The sequence below is a fragment of the Narcine bancroftii genome, chromosome 1, assembly GCF_036971445.1.
Source record: "Narcine bancroftii isolate sNarBan1 chromosome 1, sNarBan1.hap1, whole genome shotgun sequence".
Lineage (NCBI taxonomy): Eukaryota > Metazoa > Chordata > Chondrichthyes > Torpediniformes > Narcinidae > Narcine > Narcine bancroftii.
The window spans coordinates 374,355,716-374,375,214 of record NC_091469.1 but is presented as its reverse complement, the minus strand read 5'-3'; the positions used below and the strand labels follow the sequence as shown (position 1 = coordinate 374,375,214).

The 19,499-nt window shown below is 40.1% G+C and overlaps 1 protein-coding gene across 2 annotated transcripts in view; it reads left to right on the top strand.

Annotated features, from left to right (window-relative positions):
* Positions 1-10,454, top strand: part of trnau1apb (tRNA selenocysteine 1 associated protein 1b) — a 31,349-nt gene extending 20,895 nt beyond the window's left edge. For both annotated transcript variants that reach the window (XM_069913333.1, XM_069913332.1), the window contains 3 exons: positions 6,681-6,876; positions 6,963-7,014; positions 10,098-10,454. In XM_069913333.1, coding sequence (XP_069769434.1) covers positions 6,681-6,876; positions 6,963-7,014; positions 10,098-10,237 — 388 coding nt within the window. In that variant the 3' untranslated portion in view covers positions 10,238-10,454. The remainder of the gene's footprint in view (positions 1-6,680; positions 6,877-6,962; positions 7,015-10,097) is intronic.
* Positions 10,455-19,499: the final 9,045 nt, after the last annotated feature.

Sequence of the window (19,499 nt, the reverse complement as noted above, 5' to 3'; positions counted from 1 at the left end):
GAGTAAAGGCAACATAAGTTTATTGTATTTAAATTCATTCAGGAGTCTGATAATACCAGGAAAGAAATCACTCTTGATATTGATGGAGCTGGTGGAGGGGAGAAGGGGTGAGTGATGGCCTGAGTCATGTTCATAGTCATCTGTAGTTTCTGTGGACCACCTACAGCATCTGTAGTTTGTTCTGGTCAGATCTGATACCAGTGCTTAAGAGGTTCTAGATAGACAGATGCAGGGGATTGTGCAGTATTTTTCAACCTGTGGTCCGAGGACACAGATGGTCCATGAGTTTCCTGTAGGTGGTCCACTATGAGATGGTGAAGACATATTATTTCTTACGATAGACAGGTAATGTGCAAGACAAGATTTGTAAATTTGATGACGCAAAGCACAAACTTTACAAAGTATTTCTCACCAGAAAACAAAAATCCCATTGGTAGTCTGGGTAGGGATTTGTTTTTGCCAGATCAACCCCCTGCCCCAAGTGGTGGTGTGTGTGTTTCTTAGAGATGGTTTGTGATAAGTAAAAGATGCTTAAGGTGGTGGTCAGTGGAAAAAAAAATAGATTGCAAAGCAATTAGAGCAACTGATATCGGGCACCTGTGTAATACTGTCTTTGCCTGGAAGTGGTCACTGAGGAAGTGGATTTGAATCCTCTAAAAAGAGTAACTCTTTTATCTATAACATGTGCATGAGACAAGATCAGTGGAAAAGATGCTAAGACAACTCAGAAGAGAAAACTCCAGGTGCCAGAATCTTGAGCAAACTATAAGCTGCAGAAGGTCAGGCAACTTCCATGGATAGAAAAGTCAGAAGGGGTGACAATATTTTTATTTATTATCTCTTTTGGTAATTTAGAACCTCCTATTTAAGTTATTGTTTTCTTACAATGTACCTGTTTGGGTTCAGCAAGTAAGTATTTTGCTGCAAATGTACATTGTACTTGTGTGAATGACAGTAACCCATCATTAACATGGTGGAAACATGGAGACACACAATGAAGGGTTCCATCCTAAAAAGGCAACCATTGCTGATGCAGCTCATCTTTTTGAATTCCTCCAGCAGATTGTGTTTTGGTGGTAACATGGATGTGTTAATTGAGGTCTTTGGCTTGAAGTTTCTCTGGGGGCTGGGCTGACTGTATTTACTCTCGGAAGCTGCTTCCCTGTCAAAAGAACTGTTGCCTTGACTGGGGACAGCTTGTGAAATGTCATCGGGTGGAGCAAGATTGTTGACCTCTGAAACTGATGCTGAAGCTGAAGGGATGCCTGTTTTAGAAGCTATAGTGCAAAGTTGGTCATGGAATTTATGGGTTCATTGAAAGGCTGAAAAGACGCAAAGGATTGGCGTTCAAGATCCCTCCGCACTTTTGGTTGAACAGCATGGATTCATCCCTCAAGATGGAAAGATGGAGTTGCATTCTGAAGGTGCTGCTGCCCATGTGGTAATGGTGATCTCAGAGGGCCCAGTCTGGTTTCCGGGGCTGTGCTGGGTGGACCAGAGTTGTGTGGAGGGGAGGTGGTCTGATGATAGCTGAGTCACCCTTCAGAGGCAAACCACTGCTACAGGCCTAGAGTCTCACAATGTACACACCAGTAAGAGTTCCTTCCTAAAAGATCCAGCTGTGCATTTTGGATGATCTATTTATTTCATGGTCATCATTTGCTGAAAACAGTTTTTTAAAAAAAACTTTCAATTTATAAATGGGAAAATCTAACTTTGCCAGCCAAGTAAAAACTAGCATCGCTCTCATTACCCTTCCGCCCACGTATCTACGCCATACAGCATGCCAAATTAAAGTAAAACGTGGCTGCTTGCACATAATGCATATTCTGCTATCCCCTCTCTCTGTCTATCCAGAAGCCTCATAAACATTGCTACTGGATCTGACCACCAGAAACTCCAGAGGATTATGAATGCAACTCAGGCTATTACACGCACATCCATCATCTCCATCTGTAGCAAGAGTAATTTCTTTCCTGCCGTAACAGACTCATGAATGAATCTCAAAAGAGTAACATTCTGCTGCCATTGCTGTGTACCAGTTGACCTCTCTCTATAACTTTGCACTTACTGTGCTAAGTCTGCCCATGCTGTGACTGCAGTAAAAACATAGAACCACTGGAGAAATTGCCCCTTACCTCTTCAAACAAAACGCCATCCTGCTCCATTTATTCTGGTTCCATGATGCACATACTAACCGAGCTTCAATAACTTCCAAATAATCCTTATTTTGTTGAATAGAGTCGCATATGATGTGGAAGTCCAATCTGACCTTGGACTGCATTCAGCTCTTAGAGCGATCCTTTACATTCCATTCTCATACCTATTTCCTTGTAACCAATTGTCTCTCAAATGCCTAAAACTCCACCCTGATTTTCCCATCACCCAGCAGGTTGCCAACACACACATCTCTGGGATTTGAGAGGAAACCAGAGCACGGTGGGGGGGTGGGGTGGGGGGAGGACTCGTCTTGTCATCACACTAATCACGGGGGGCCCCCAGGGCTGTGTGCTGAGTTCATTCTGCTGACTCACTATCGTGCAGCTAAACACAGCTCGAACTACATCATCAAGTTCGCCCGATCAGTAAGAATGACAAGTCAATGTACAGAGATAAGGTCCAGTTGCTAACGGACTGGTGGACAGCCAACAACCTGCATCTGAACGTTAAAAAATCAAAAGCGATGGTCGTCAACTTCAAGACGGCCTGGAGGGAACCACGCTCTGCTGACCATTAACAGCCCCACTGTTGAGGATGTCAAGAGCAACAAGTTTCTTGGAATGCACTTGGTGGAGAATTTCATATGGCCCCTTAACACAAGCTCCATAGCCAAGATAGCCCAGCAGCGCCTCTACTTCCTGTGAAGGCCAAGGAAAGTTCATCTCCCACCCTCCATCCTCTCTACATTCTACATCGAGAGCATCCTGTGCAACTGGTTTGGAAGCTGTACCTCCTCGGACCACAAGACCCTGCAGAGGATAGTGAAATCAGCAGAAACGATAATCTCTTCCTACCATGAAGGACATCTGCAACATTCAATGCAGGAGAAAGGCAATAAACATTCTGAAGGACTCCACACATCCCTCAAGTAAACTGTTCTCCCTTCTGCCATCTGGTTGGAGGTTCTGCAGTACTTGGCCCCTTACGTCCAGATAAGGCAATACCCTCCAAACCATCAGACTCCTGAACTCCCAGAACATTTGGGGGTAGGCTACCATGGGCTGTTACTACAAGTTTTAATATTTTAAAGTATTTAATTTCTATTCTAATTTATATTTATGTAAATATGCTCTCTTGTCCGGGAGAAACACTATCTCATCTTTACCATGTGAGCATGGTATGAACAATAAATAAGGGTAACTTGATTTGGAATGCACAAACTCCCCACAGGTAGCTATGGAGATCAGGATCAAGCTCAGCTGTGTGGCAAAAGATTGCAAATCTGGTTTAACGAAATCAAGCATAGTTGTATTCAGTGGGTTTTATATTGGAGGCAAAACATCAAGAAATCTTATCAACATTTGGAGGGGAGATATGAAACTCAAGCATTTGACAGAGAAGGGAGGAGTCACGTGATGGAGTAGTGGCCGGACGGTGAACTCCAGCCCTCTCCAGAAAAGTCGGGAAAAGCAAAGAAAAACACAAAGGCACAGAAATAAAAGTTACAGAAAAGTGAGTATAAAGGTGGAAAGAAGATGGCGACAAAAAAAGAAAAATCGAAAGCAACGGTAAGAAGAGAGGAAGAGAAGACAAAGGAGGAAAAAGGTGAAGGCCTTACCTGTCCGAAGAGGCCCGCTGCGGAGAGAGAAACCCGCTCCCTCAGGTCGGTAAATAATGGACTACAAAAATGGCTCGCAGAGCCGAGTAAAAGTGCGCAACCGCACATGCGCGATACTTCGCGCATGCGCGATGCGAATGAAAAAAAACACACCGACGGGAGGGGGGACCAGCTGGGGAGTCGATCTCCACAGCCGGCAACGACAGCTGCAGAACACCTGCAGCAAGAAGAGACCACAGAAGACAATAGAAACAAGAAAGAAGAGGAGGAAAGGGCACCAAAGAAACAACAGATGGCCAACCCAGAGGAAGAAGAAGAGGAAGAGTACAGAGAAATAGAAGAAGAAAAGAAAGGCAAGGTAAAGGATATACTTGCTCTTATTAAAGGATACATGGAGTCATTTAAAGAATGGCAAACACAGGAATTTAAGGATTTAAGAAAAAGAATAAACAACACAGAAGAGAAAATAAATAAAATGGAGATGACCTTAACAGAAATGGGAAAGAAAATGGACAAGATGGAAGAGCGGGCAGTAGCAGCAGAAATTGAGGTAGAAGACTTAAAAAAGAAATTGGAGAAATCTAATAAAAAAACTAAAGAGACACAAGAACTACTAGCTCAAAAAATAGATACAATGGAAAACCATAACAGAAGAAATAACATAAAGATAGTGGGCCTTAAGGAAGATGAAGAAGGCAAGAATATGAGGGAGTTTATAAAAGAGTGGATCCCTAAGACCCTAGGATGTCCAGAACTACAGCATGAAATGGAAATAGAAAGGGCACATAGAGTATTGGCCTCTAAACCACAACCACAACAAAAACCAAGATCTATTGTAGTAAAATTCCTAAGATATACTACAAGAGAAAAGGTACTGGAGAAGACAATGGAAAAAGTAAGAGAGGGCAACAAACCACTGGAGTATAAAGGGCAAAAAATCTTCATTTATCCAGATATAAGTTTTGAACTCCTAAAGAAGAGAAAAGAGTTCAATACAGCAAAGGCGATTTTATGGAAGAAAGGGTATAAATTTATACTAAAGTATCCAGCGGTATTGAAAATATTTATTCCAGGACAACAAAACAGACTATTCTCGGAACCAGAAGAAGCACGAAAATTTGCAGAACAATTACAAAAATAGACTGAGGGAGGAAGACGGGTAATGAGAGTTAAAATGATCACGATTGATATGTATGTGGGTAAAGACAAAAATAGACTGAGGGATGAAGACGGGTAATGAGAGTAAAAATGATCACGATTGATATGTATGCGGGTAAAGAGGTATAAGAGTGAATAGAGACAATGAGCATACATAAATGTATCTGTACTTAGAGGAAAATATAGATAGTATAGACAAGAATTAATAAGGGAAGGTAATGGAATAGAGAGAATAAGGAGGGAATTAAAAGAGTGACCTTTGTGACATATGAAAAGTGAAATCTTTTCTGGGGAAGGCGGGGTGGGGGGAAATAGCGGTCACTGCAAAATCAGTTGACGGTTGCGAGTGGATTCGCAAATCCAAATGGAGAGGGGAGATGTGGTTGTCCGACAAGGGATAAAGGACAACTCAGGAGGTGAAGGGGAGATTGGGGATAAATAAGATAGAAATAGGAGAATAAGGAAAATGTTGGATGTTGTAGGAATGTTGTCTTATAAAGAGTTGAAAATAAGAAAACAGAAATGGAAAAGGAGGAAAGGTAATGATGGAAAAACGGAAAGAGAAGATAAACAAAATATAAAAGGGCTACGCTGAACTATATGTCTTTAAATATTAATGGAATACATAACCAAATTAAAAGGAAGAAACTACTAAGTTTAAATGAATAAATGTATTCCATTAGAAAAAATAACAGATAGGTTAAGAAATAATATTGAAATATTCGAGCAAGTATAGGAGCCTTACATTAAATACAATAGCGAAAACCTACCGGGGACAAACAGTACCTAAGTTGATGGAAGGAGAAGGAAAGAAAAGAATGGACTCAGTAGAATTTCTGGTGTAATTTTGTTGAATGACAACATTGTCTGACTGGCTTAATGCAACCTAGATTGTATACCTAAAATGGATGAGAGGGGGGGGTGGGGGGGTGGTTTGGGAGGAAAGGGGGGGGAGAGAAAAAGTCACTGTATATGTGTGAAAAAGAAATAGTGTATATCATGGCTAATGTGATTTATGGTGTGAAAAATAAAAAATTTTAAAAAAAAAAGCATTTGACATAGAAAATATCACCCATGGTGCTCATGATGGGAAAAAGCTTAGAGAATCATGTATTTTGCCTTTGTTTGATGAAGCGTCAACGATATCTTAGTATCTTCACTGGCCACTCCTCCACAAGCAGTCCTTTTAAAGAAGTCTGGATATTTTAATGTGTATAACATTTTTCACCTGCTTCCCAATTTAGACTAATAGGCTTTTGAAATAGCTACAGCTGTTGTGTTTTATTTAATTGAAGGGATTTCAGCTGGTCAGATTCTAACTATTTAATGAGTTTCCTTGGCCTTGTTCTTGAGAAATAAGGATGGCTTCGTATGATAGTGGGGTAGAATTTGCTGTCAATTATCAAAATGTTTGGTGGTACTGGCCAAGGTATTTTATGACTGAATGGTATATAAATATATTTATGCCCAGCTTCTGCTGGCCAGACTGTTTCTTTCAGGATTTCTTCTCTTAAGTGTTGTCCTAAGAAAACAAGGTTGTAATTCTGATAATCTTTTCAAAACCCAGTGATTATGTACTTCAAAGTTTAATGTTTGATTGGAGGCAGTTCCAATATTTTTCATTTATTACACCACGGTCAAGAAATGTTAATGTTTGATTTTGAAGCAGTTCCTCTATTTTTCGTTTACTTACACCACAGTCAAGGAAAATGGATATTTAATTGGATACTGTTTATAATTTCAGTGCAAAAACAAAATCGGAATACCAGCCAACGGCCACGTATAACTACACACAATACTACCAGCAGTACCAACAGTATTACTCCCAGTGGGGCTATGATCCCTATTCTAGTTACGGCTATGGGTACCCACAGTATGGTACCACTGAGACATCAGCAATAACTTCATCACTAATGACAGAAATGTCACAGCTCTCTGAGGTAAAGTGTGTACCTTGTATACAACTTTCTGAATCCTTTTTAAGTTTTTTAATGTTTTCACTCATTTTTAAGTTTTTATTTTCCAGTTCCAGCAAAGTTCTGCACTGGGTGAGGAAAATGAAGAGGAGTATGTGGAAGGTGAGAGTACTTCACTGTTAATTATACAGTCTATACTTGCAACATTTTTTGAAATTGTAACTTGGTCTTATTGTAACTTAGTGAATCACATGGAGGATGTGATCGTTTTGTCTGTCTTAATTAGTTGCTCAAAGTATATGGTTTGTGAATTTTGTTACAGATTAGTACAGTGGTTCTCAAGCTTTTTCTTTCCACTCACATACCACTTTAAGTATTCCCTATGCCAGTGGTGCTCTGTGATTAGTAAGGGATTGCTTAAGATGGGATGTGGTTGGAATGAAAAAGTTTGAAAACCACTATTTTAATTGAATCTAATTGATTCATTATGTGTATGGTTTCATAACTTCAAAGGAAATGGGTCAATGACAATTTTTCACAAGCAAAGTATTTCAGTAACAATAGGGTCTAGAACAGTGTTTCTTAACCTTCCCTTCCCACTCACATCCCACCTTAAGCAATCCCTTACTTATCACAGAGCCCTTATGGCATAGGGATTGCTCAAGGTGGGATGTGAGTGGAAAGAAAAAAGGTTGAGAACCACTGGTTTAGTAAGTCTCGACAGATGTTTCTTCTCAATAAAGTACATTATTTTCCCAAAACTAGTTGGCAACAGATTGGAAACTTGCCATTCTTTGTCTTTGCACCTCAAATTTTGATTAATGGTCATTTTGATAACTAAAAGTTGTAGATCCTTTGCATGACACCTGATGCAACCAAGTTAAAAGCACTCAACCAACTAAAGTTTCAGGTTGGAGAGGAATTAGATAATTTTTTTCTTTGAGCAATTTTTGAGTGAAGTTTATCTTGTGTTGACAATACATTTTAATCATAGTTTTTCTCTAAAATGATTTTTGCAGGTTTTTAATTATCAGTGAGGTTCTAAAGAAAAATTTGCCTCTTTATATGCTGTTACTTATAAGGGCCTCTATACCATCTGGCCCAGTTAGACTGAAAGGCAATGTTGGCAAGATTAGGGTGAGATATTAAGAATTTGGTCAGGAGCAAGGAGGTATTTGTCAGGCACAGATCCCAAGAGATTCTTAATGTATGTTGGAACAAAAGGGTAACTGTCAGAAAAAGATAAATGTGTCATGCCATGGGAGATGGGTGTTGTCAGTATTTACCTTGAAGATGGTTATGGAAACTAAGGAATTTGGGGAAAATAATGTCCTAAAATGTAACCACATTACAAAAGAGGTGTTGATTGCCTTGTGGAACATAAAGGTGCATGTACCAGGAGCCTGACCAAATGAATGGCTGGATGTGGTGTGAAGCAAGGGAAGAAATTGCAAGGGCCCCACCAGAGATCTTTGGTAGTCATGGATAAGCTGGAGGGTGGCTAAGACAGCAGACAGGCCAATGAGCCAAATGTAAATGTGGGAAAGTTGGAGGGGCTTCTGAGAGACTGGTTGGATCTGCTTTTGGAAAGGCAGAGACTGATTGGAACAGTTTGCATAGGTTTGTGTAGAAAATAGTATCTTGTGACTTTGTCACCTCTTCAGAAGAAACCCCAAGGGCATGAATTTTAGCAAGGCTTTTGACAAGGTCGAGAAAATGAGTTCACATAGAATTCAGGTTGAGCTTGATATTGGATTCAAACACTGGGCTTGGTAGAAGGTGATAGGGTGGTAGTGAAGGTTTGTTTGTTGGATTGGAGGTCTGGCCATAGTGGCACAGGAATTGGTGTTGATTTCACTGGTTGCCATAATGATTTGGATAAGCATATTGCTTTCATAATTAGTACATTTGAGGATGGCACCAAAATCGGTGTAGTGGATGTTGAGAAAGGCTACAACAGGAATTAATCAATTGGGGAAAGTGTGCCAAAGAAATGGCAGATGGAACATGCTGCTGACAAATGTTTAGTCTTGCATATTGGAGGTTCAACCAGGACATAGTGAAAGATAGGGCCCTATGTAAAATAGAGACTCAAGGGTACTTGGCACATATACCCTGTAAGTGGTGACCTAGGTAAGCAAAGTGCTGGTGTTTTCTATGCCCTGACCAATGAAAGCAAGCATGACATACAAGTGTTGGGATGTTGTGTTATAGCTGTACAAGTAGATGGTGATAGTGAACCTGGTATATTGTGTGCATATCTGGTTGCTGTGTAGCAAAGACCTGATCTAAGCAAAGAAGGATGCATGAATTTTGAGTATTGTGTTCAGTTTTCACTTGGTCAAGCTGCAGATTTTTAAAAGGATGTTGCCAAGATTTGCAAGTTTGAGCTACAGAGAAAAGTTGAAAAGGCTAGGCCTTTATTCCTTGAACAGAAGTATGATGGGGTGATCGCATAGATGTGTACAAAATCGTGAGAGGAGGCTCAGGGAACCTTTCAGAGTAGGGGATCAGTAACCAGAGGACATGGGCTTGTTAGAGGGAGAGGTTTAACAGGAATCTGAAGGATGATTATTTTGGTGGGTGTATTGAACAAGCTGCTGGAGATGTTTGAGCCAGATACTATTCAACATTTTGTATAGTATTTTGGGTTTTGAAGAAAATGGGTCAACACAGGCAAAGTAGGATGTGTGGGTGGGACATTTTGGTTGGTTGTGGGCAGGTTGGGCTGAAGGGCCTGTTTCCACACTGACTCTGAAAGCGTGCTACCTGGACTGGAGACCTTGTGTTGTATGGAGAGACCAGATGCACTGCTTGGAGTGAAGGAGGCTGACGGGGTGACCTTGTGTTTGTAATATCAAGAGGGACATAAAAGGTGAATGGTCAGTCTTTTTCCCAGGGCAGGAGAGTCAAAATAAGAGGGGAAGAGATGTAAAAGGGACTGGAGCCAAGTTGTCAACACAGGATGTTTGATGTATGGAATGAGTTGCCAGAGGAATTGGTAGAGGGGAGTACAGATGTAATGTTTGAAAGCTATTTTGAAGATATGTGGTTAGGAAAGATTAAGAGGGTTGTGGGCTGGGTGCAGGCAAATGGGGATAACTATCTGCTCTATTACCATGGTTCTTTTGTTACTGACTTTGGCTTCAATGAGATGCAGAAGATTTTTGTTGCTGAAGTGAATCCTATTTTGTTTTAATTGTGCAAGGATTTTTTTGGTTATTGACTGAATATTCTTTTTAAAGATCCAGATCCAAAGTTGGATGTTGATGAAATTAACAAACAGTTTATGGAACAAAGTGAAGATCTGTACGACTCCTTGATGAATTGTCACTGGCAACCCCTGGATACCATCACATCAGAGATTCCCACTGCAGTGCAATAAAAGAAAATGTAAAATATTTGAAAATAAATAAGACTGTATGCTACTTTTGTGGGTTTTTTTGTTCTGACTTTTGGTGGAAAAAATGTATTACAGACATTCTATATATTTAAAATAACATTATTTGTATTTCAAATATCAATCTGCTGTGTGAATTGGTTTAAATTTTGTACAGTGTTTTTCATCCTGAATCAGCTGATGAATAAATGATCTTCTCTCATGTCTTTGCACTTTATTTGTGCAACACTGTCTTGGTGGGTTGAGAGCAAAGCTGAGTGATTGGTACACAACGGTAAGGCTTCGCCAGGCTTCCTCCTCCAAGATGGATTGATACTGGTTTTTCACCCACATTCTTGTTCCCTATTTATTGCAAGATTATAAACCCTCCTCTACAATTTAATTTGGAATAGGCTGGGTGAAATCCCCCCCCCCCCCCCATACATGCCTTGCATCTTTCCACTGCTTGCTGAGTTGATTTTGAGATTGGAGTACCAATCAGCTGCAAATTACCTCAGAACCCAATGTGAACCCTAACCACTATTTTTAATCAATGGGAAATGTCTTTTTAAAAAATGAAAAAGATTAGCTATAAATAATTTATATATTGTATATTTAAAATTTTAAATAACTTCCCCTCCCCCATCCAAAAACCCCAAAGAAAGAAAATGGAGATTTAACATCAAAAAGACAATAAACCACCATGGATCAAAGCAACACCACCACAATGAGCTTCAGGGAATTCAAAATTTTAAACCCATATAATGCAAATAAGGGCTCCATACTTTAGAAAAAAAAATCACGTAAATTGCTATTTTTTTCCAGTGGAATACATGACCTCAATTCCATATGCCACCTCTGCAAACCCAAATCAATCTCATTTTTCTAAGTGGTAAAACACAGGATTCTGTTGACACTATAGTTAAGTGAAAAAACACGCAAATGCTGGAGAAACTCGGCAGGTCAAACTGCCTTTATGTGGTAAAGGTAAAGGACTCAAGCCCAAAACATTGATGTATCTTTACCTATAACATTAATAGGTAGGGTTAATTGTATTCAGATGAATGTTTTTCCTAGAATTCAGTATCTTCAATCTATTCCTTGTAAGATTTCTTTAAATTTTTTTTAAAGATTTAAACTCTATAAATAAAGTTCTTGTAGACAGGTAAAATGGCAAAAATTAACTTGGAAATATGAACTGGGGGTTTGCAGCTTCCAAATTTTCAAAATTATTATAAAGCAGTGCAACTGAGGTTTGTTAATAGAATATTTGATTTGGATAATTTGTTAGTATGAGCTAATATCAAATTAATATTGAAAAATGATGCAATATATTTATAAATAGAATACTGTTATTAATTGTCACTATTATTTTTCATCTGAAATCTTAATGTTGTAAAATAAGGTGATATTTAATGGAGCTATGTAAAATTATGAAGCATTTAAATGTGTAATTGCAGGTGTTTCTCGGGTTATGTGAGATGAGAAATGGAGGAAGTGTGTAAAAGGTGAAATGTTTCAGGGAACTTGTTCACTCAAGGCTGTGAGAGTATCGAATGACTTACCAGTGGAAGTGGTGGATGCAGGTTTGATTTTGACATTCAAGAGAATTTCAGATAGCTAGATGGATTTGAGGTCAATGGAATAAGATGGGAAAAAGTAGTTTGGCACAGACGAGATGGTTTGAAAGGCCTGTTTCAGTGCTATAGTGGTCTACATATAATCTCGTTACTATAAACCCTGTATGTATTAAGTTGCCATTGATTTATATATTTTCATTATTTTTTTCTACAATGAATTTGCGTGAGGTTATTTAGAAATGGAGTCTTGTCTGTATGCAAGAGCAAATAGGTAATACTGTTTTCATATATTTGCTTAGTGCCCTTTTGAATGCCACCTTGTGGGAACCTGGCTCAGCCCATTGCACTAGATTCCAGAGCTTGCCTAACAGGAGTCAGAGCAGTGTCCTTGAAGTGCTGTGGCCTACAGGGCAGCAAGTTTCAAAATACCTAGTTCAGTGAGGTTTTTAAAAAAATACTTTGAGTTTAACATGTAAGCAAACATACAGAATTTACAATTGTATAATCCATTTTTATACAAATAAGCACCCACAAAAAAATACAAAAGTAGATAAAACTACATCAATAATTGCTTAATAATACCACAAAAAACATTGAAATGATTATGCTGCCATGTTAAACATATTGAAATAACTTGTATAAAGTTTTTTTAAAATAAATCTAATTATCCCCTCTAATCAAGGTTTCCTTATATAATTTTTTTTAAATAAAGTGGAAACACTGGTGACACCCCACCCCCAACAGGAGAACAGGCAATGAATAGGTTCTTCTGTGAAGAGGCTGATTACATCACTGCATGAATGTTAGAGTTAAAGAGCACAATTTGCAGAGTGTAGGATTGCAATGTAAAGAACGATCCATTGGCACTAAGCAAATGCAGCATGAGAGCACTGATGTGCAGTACATTCAGTAGCTCGATGTCCACAGAGAAGAAACTGGTCTTAAACTTGATGGGAGGAGAGAAAAGAGTCATGGTGTGATGGGTCCTTGTATATGAGTATATGGAATGAACTGCTTGAGGAAGTGGCACAGATGGGTACACTACTTAACAGATATTTAGGCAGATAAATAAGTGGGAAAGTAGGATATGGGCCTGGCCAAGCAGGACCAACCTGTAGGCAAGTTGGCATGAATGGGATGGCCTGAAGGGCCTGCATTTGTGGTGTATAATTGAATAAGTAACATGGTTGGGTCTCCTATTATACTTTGCCCAGTTCTGGGCAGCTCATTTTAGGAAGGCATAAAGGCTTTAGAATGCAGAAGGTATTCCAGCTGTTCCCTTTAGTGCAGAGAAGTTGCAATAGAAGTTTTCAAAATCATGTGGGGATTGATTACAAAACATGAGCGAGACTGTTCCCAGTAAGCTGGATGCATGAATGGTGGTTGGGGTGGGGGGTGGGGGGGGGGGGAAGAAGAGTAATGGAATTGTGCTCTGGAACAACATGACTGAAAGAGTTGGTGGAAACAGGTTCAGTAATAATCTTTTGAGGGCACTTGGGCACAGTGGACAAAAAAACTGCAGGGCTCCAGGAAGGAGCAAGGAGCCCTTCTCAAGAGCTTGATGAGACATACCCTCCCTCTGTGAATTTATAGTTCCATTATGTTATGGTAGTATATAAATAATCACAAGAAAGGAGGACCTGACATCCATTACCTGAAATTGACCAGATTTTTAAACAGCAGAAACTGCACAGTTTTGATTTTTCAAATGACTGGCAATTTCTTTTTCAAAAGGCCATTAGCAGAATCATAATGAATAATCAACACCCTTGTAGAAAAGCATGTTTGACACACACCATTAAATGCCAATGCAGGGCTATATGCACGCTATTTATCTCGTCTGTAGTACAACTACTAATTATAATTTCTAAAGCACTCTGCTGCAAATTAAGTGCAACAAGCTGCAAAATGCCACACAGGGCATGGAATACAGTAATGTGTGGACCCTGTGTCTTCCTTCAGTGTACCAGCCACTGTTGTTTACATGAGGGTGGCAGCAGGAGCACGGACCACCCCAGGATCATCACTACATGAAGGGTATGGCTCTATGTGCGTAAAACACTTGGGTAGAACACACCACCAAAAAATGGCCAAACCTAGCTTCTTACTCTGGCCTCTCAGCGGGCAAGAGCCTTTGCAATATTGCCAGCTGCAATCTTTGCATTTTTCGTCAACAAACCAACTATAGGCGAAGTAGAAAAGCTGTCCCTTCTGCTGCGACAGAGGGTACTCATTTGCATTCTGTTGCTGCACTCCTCCCTCTCCATCTTGTCAGGTACGACTCCGTTCCCTGCCTGACTCAGGTGAGGAAAACAGCTATGCATCAAGCGTACTGAATTTATTCTCCACAGGAGGTGAGCTGGAGGAGGCAGAGGGGTCAGACTGTAGCTTTTCCCCATTGTGTCTGTCTCTCAAGCTGGAGCCGTTTAAAGCTTTCCCCTGGAGACTTCCACTCAGCACTGCGGAAAAGATTATGGAGATTGGCCACTGCTGTCATGTGACTGATGCTGGGCAACATGTGCCATTGGCCTGCCCAGTGCAGAATTATCTGGAGCAGCTCCATTATAGGCTACGGTTTTCTTTATAGAGAATCTGAGGAAGACTGCAGCTCCAGAGAGGTGAGCCTTTCCGTTTTTACATTAAGTAGCATCTAATAAATATCCGGGCATTGCTCACTTTAAATTTTAGACCACAGCAGACTGGTTGTTAATTGTCCTCAAATCATTTATTTCTAAGGGTTGGAAACAGTCTTTATACCAGTCTGTTGTTCATTTTAAGGTTAGTTCTTAATAGCTTGTATTTCACACAAAAAAACCCAGCAAATTATATTGGAAATAATTAGCTTTCAGAATGATCCATTGTACTTTCTTCTGTCATCAGGTTATTTTGATCAGTTCATCTCTCCAGGCATGTGTAATTTCCCTGTCGTTTTTCCACTGCTGCCGGTGTGAATCCATAAATACGCTTAGTATTGATTGTGATGGAGAAACATGATGTGCTGTATGATAACAGACATTATTTATGCTTCAACTTTCATCTGTTGCAGTATCTTAATGGGAAGAAAAGAAAACAGGCAGTGAGGATGTGAATACATTTCAGGAATTCTACGCAACCTCCATCAAGGTACGATTTCATTTTCTTATCTATTAATTTTTCTTGGCTCCAGAAATGACTTGCAGTGGGAAGAGAGTAATAAATGTGATGAGCACATTTAGATAACATAATCGCTTAAATCTGGAAAATCTGCTTGGCTCTTTTTGTGACTGAGTACAATACAGCAGTTGACGTAGGTTTAAGAAAACATTGCAATGGCTGAGTACTGATTACCTGTTAAAGCATATAGAATGAAACAGACCTGAAATTATAAAATTCAGACCCAAATGAAAGTGGCATTGTTCTTTATGCACAGCCTAATTGTATTTATTTCATTCCTACTTTACCTTTTTTTCGTGTGTGTTCTTTGCGGCAATGATTGGTTCTGGTTGTGAATTCGGCTTTTGATGAGATGTGTGGAGATATCAGTTAATATTCCAGCTGCTTCACTCACTCTCACACCTCCACCCTCCCCCTCCTAAAATCTCTACCCAGCAATTAGAAATGGTGTTAATCAAACCTTCTTTCATATTAATTTCACACTTCAATTCCTGACACCTGGGTAAAGATTCTCTGGTCACTACGGGAGTCATTTTATGTTTATGTAGCCATGGAGAATGAATTCACATACACCTTAATCTGGTAATTCAGAATCACATTCTATGAAAATTGTGTATCAGCAAAGCAAACATGAAAACAGCATGCAATGATAGTTTAAAAGCTTCTTTCAAATTCATCTATCCATACAGAAAGAGGCCATTTGGTCCATGTTAGCTTCCTACCTGAGATGAGATGAGAGTTTGTTATATGCATGAGTACAGTAGTCCAGACAGATATTTTGATCATTCTGGAGAAGTTTATGGTTAGGCTTAAGGTAGAATAGGGAGGTTCAGGAGCCTGATAGCTGTTTGAAAAAAACTTCTGGATCGTGCAGGTGCTGACCTTCAGGCTTGCAGGGAGCAGCAAGAAGAGAGTGAGATGTTATTTGAACACATATTCAAAATAATGTTGGAGCCTTTCCAAAATTCATTTATGAAAATACTGCATTTATAAGTCTTGTAGTTTAACATTTCCTATCTAAAATGTTGTTCAGTGTCATTATGGATGTGGTGGGCTAAATGACTGTTTTAATGCTTTGTGACCCTCATGACCCATGGGTATGGATGGTATGAGCAAGGCCAGCATTCACAGAATCTGAGCAAAGGGAATCCAATTGCACCATCTTTTTGAATTGGCACAATCCATGTGGCAAAGGTGCTCCCATCAGGATAGAGGGGTTGGGGGGGGGGGGGGAGGGTGCAGGACTAGCCTGAAGGACAAAGTTTGTCCCTTAGAAAGGTGGGAGCCTTGGAGATTATGAGATATTCATGAGCAATATGCTCTCATTTCTCCAGGTCAGTGATGCATCACATCTGGCTCTTGGACCACACATCCCATCCAAGGGAAGTTCGCACTCCGAGAATGCTGAGCTGCCTATGCTCCTCACTCCCCATTTACACTGATCTGCAGTGCCAATCTGGCCATTGAAACTGTTTACTGATAGCAGGGTCTTCCTGCTAGACGTAGCAAGTTCTGCCCCTGAATCACTGATGATCCATTAAGGTAGTCAACAAGATGATTAAAAATGCTTTTGAAATTAAACCTTTTAAACAAATTAAAAAAATTAAAACTTTAAAAAAGTTTAAATTCTTAAACAATAAACTATATGTAAATAAATGTAGGAACCATTTAGACAAACACTTAAATTGGCAAGCAGTCCTTGTACCTCTTCTTTGCCACATTGACCACCGCCAGTGGGCTGATATCACCTCCAACCATACATCTTGGTGCCTCACAGTTCGGCGGGCAGCAACCTCCTTTGAAGAAGACCGCAGAGCCCACCTCACTGACAAAAGACAAAGGAGGAAAAACCCAACACCCAACCCCAACCAACCAATTTTCCCTTGCCAACCGCTGCAACCGTGCCTGCCTGTCCCGCATCGGACTTGTCAGTCACCAATGAGCCTGCAGCAGACGTGGACATACCCCTCCATAAATCTTCGTCTGCAAAGCCAAGCCAAAGAAAGAAAGAAAAGAAATTGACAAGGTATAGAGGCAGATGATTTACAACAGATATGAAGAGAAATTTCTTTATCCAGAGGCTCATGGATTTGTGGAATTTGTTACCACATACAGCTGTGGGGGTCCAATCATTGGGGGAGTTGAAGGAGGAAATTGATAGGTATCTAATTAGTTAGGGTATCAAGGAATAGGGAAAAGGCTGGAAATTGGAACTAGATGTGTGGTTTAGCTCATGTTGGAGTGGCAGAGCAGACTTGATGGGCTGAATGGCTTACTTCTTTTCCTTTATCTTATGATCTTGTGTAGATGGGCAAAAGGGTTGGGCAGAATGGGCCTAAGGGCTCATTTCTATGGTGCACTGCTCTATGTCTCTAATTTTAAAGTAACGATTTAATATATTTAAATTAGCAGCTCATCAAGAGTGTGTGATTCACGCAGTTTTTTTTACAAGATGATGTGGTTAATGCACCAATGTACTGGAGACACTCAGCAGGTCATGCAGCATCCATAAGAAACGAAGGGTAACCAACATTTCAGGCCTGAGCCCTTCAACAGGAATAAGAAAACAACAGCCATGCACCTGAATAAAAAGGTGGGGAGGGCAGAGGAGTAGATGAGAGGAGGGAGGAGGGGAAAGGGGGAGGACCACAGGCTAACAGGTAAGAAGTCATAGGTGGATTCAGGTGAGGGGGTAAAAACTAATAGGGAGGAAGGGCAGATGTCAGCTCTCTCATAGGAGAAGGGAGGGAAGGGGAGGGCATAGCTACCCTTTCCAGCTCTGTCTCCCTATCACTTCTCAACTCTTCTACCTTCTTACCTGTAGCCACCTCTTACTTGTGCTCTTTCCCCTTCCCTTTCCTCCCTCCACCCCTCTCCTCCTTCTCCTCACCTTTTATTCAAATGCCTGCCTGATGAAAGGCCCAAGCCTGAAATGTCGGTTACCCTTCACTTCCTCTGGACATTGCGTGACCTGCGGAGTTTCTTCAACACTTGTGTCTTGCACTCAACCCCAGCATCTGCAGGATTTCTTGTTCAACTGATGAAGTTCACAACTGGCTTTATCCAGAGTGAAACCCGGGTATGCCAACTTCCAGGATGTTTCAGATTATTCCAGAAACCAGATCAGGCATCCTTGCATGCCCTACAAAATTACTATGCCTGTCACATGGGGACTAAGATGCTTCACAGTGCAAGTGGGAGCTTGTTTATTCAAAAAGGAAGGCAGAAAGCAGGAATCTATAGGCCAATTAACTTAACATCTGTCACAGGGTAACTGCAAAAAGCTTGTTAAAGATTACTTGGAAAATTTCAAGGTAAATCAAGCAAAGTTAAAATGTTTTTGTGAAAATAAACTGTTTATTGGCATTCATTGAAGAAGAGAAATAGGCTTGGAACAGATTTGAGAAGACATCGATAGGTTCCATATCTGATAAAGGGCCTGGGCTCAAAACATTGGTTACCCTTCCCTTCTTATGGATACTGCATGATCTGCTGAGATTCTCCAGCATGTTTGTGTATTGCACTTCACCCCCGCCTCTGCACACTTTCTTGTTTCATTCAGTAAGACATGAGAGAGTTGTATACCACTTGAGAAACTTGCTTATAATTTAAGAGATAAATACTATATATTTTGGAAGATATGGTGCCCATATTTACAAAGTGTGGGTGTGAATATTTAAATGAAGCTCTGACACTTCCTTTCTCCTTAAGGTCTCAGTAGATTAAAAGAAACCTTAAAGTAATAAGCGCTCCTGTTGAGGAACTCTTCTCTTTTTTTCTTTTTCTTTAGTAAGGGGATGAGGGGAAATATTTAGGGGGGGATTTCTTTATTCTTTATTTTCTTTTTATATATGTCACATGTATTTGGATTTGATTTGTACAATTATCAATTTTGTGAATTCTGGTGGTTTTAAATTTATAAATACATTTTTTTTAAAAAGATAAGTCATCGGAGATTATGATTGAAAATAAATAGATTAGGAGGTAACACGTGGATAGGTGGCACAGTTGGCGTAGCGGTTAGTGAAACACATTTACAGCACCAGTGATCAGGACAGGGGTTCGAATCCCACGCTGTTTGTAAGGCATTTGTACGTTTTCCCCGGGGACTTCAGTTTCCTCCCACCATTCGAAACGTACCGGGAGTGTAGGTTAATTGGGTGTAAATTGGGTGGCATGGACTTGTGGGCCAAAATGGCCTGTTAGTGTGCTGTATATCTAAATTAAAAATTTTAAAAATTAAGATTGGTTGTCTAACACAGAACTAAAACTAGGTATGAATTCATTCAGGTGTCTTGCTGTCTGTCACGATCTCTGGCTCTCCGAATTGTAGTTGTTGCCTTCCCTGTTCTTCTTTGGTGAAGACTCCATCTTTGAACTGAGACTATAGTTGATGTTGAGTTCATGATTATAGAATGGAAAAATACTGAAGTAGTTTCCTATTGCCTTCTTCTATTGCAGTGTCCATACTGGATGGGTAACCCTGGCCATTGATCAGCAGATTCATCTGCCCAGAATTTTTAGTTTTACAACAA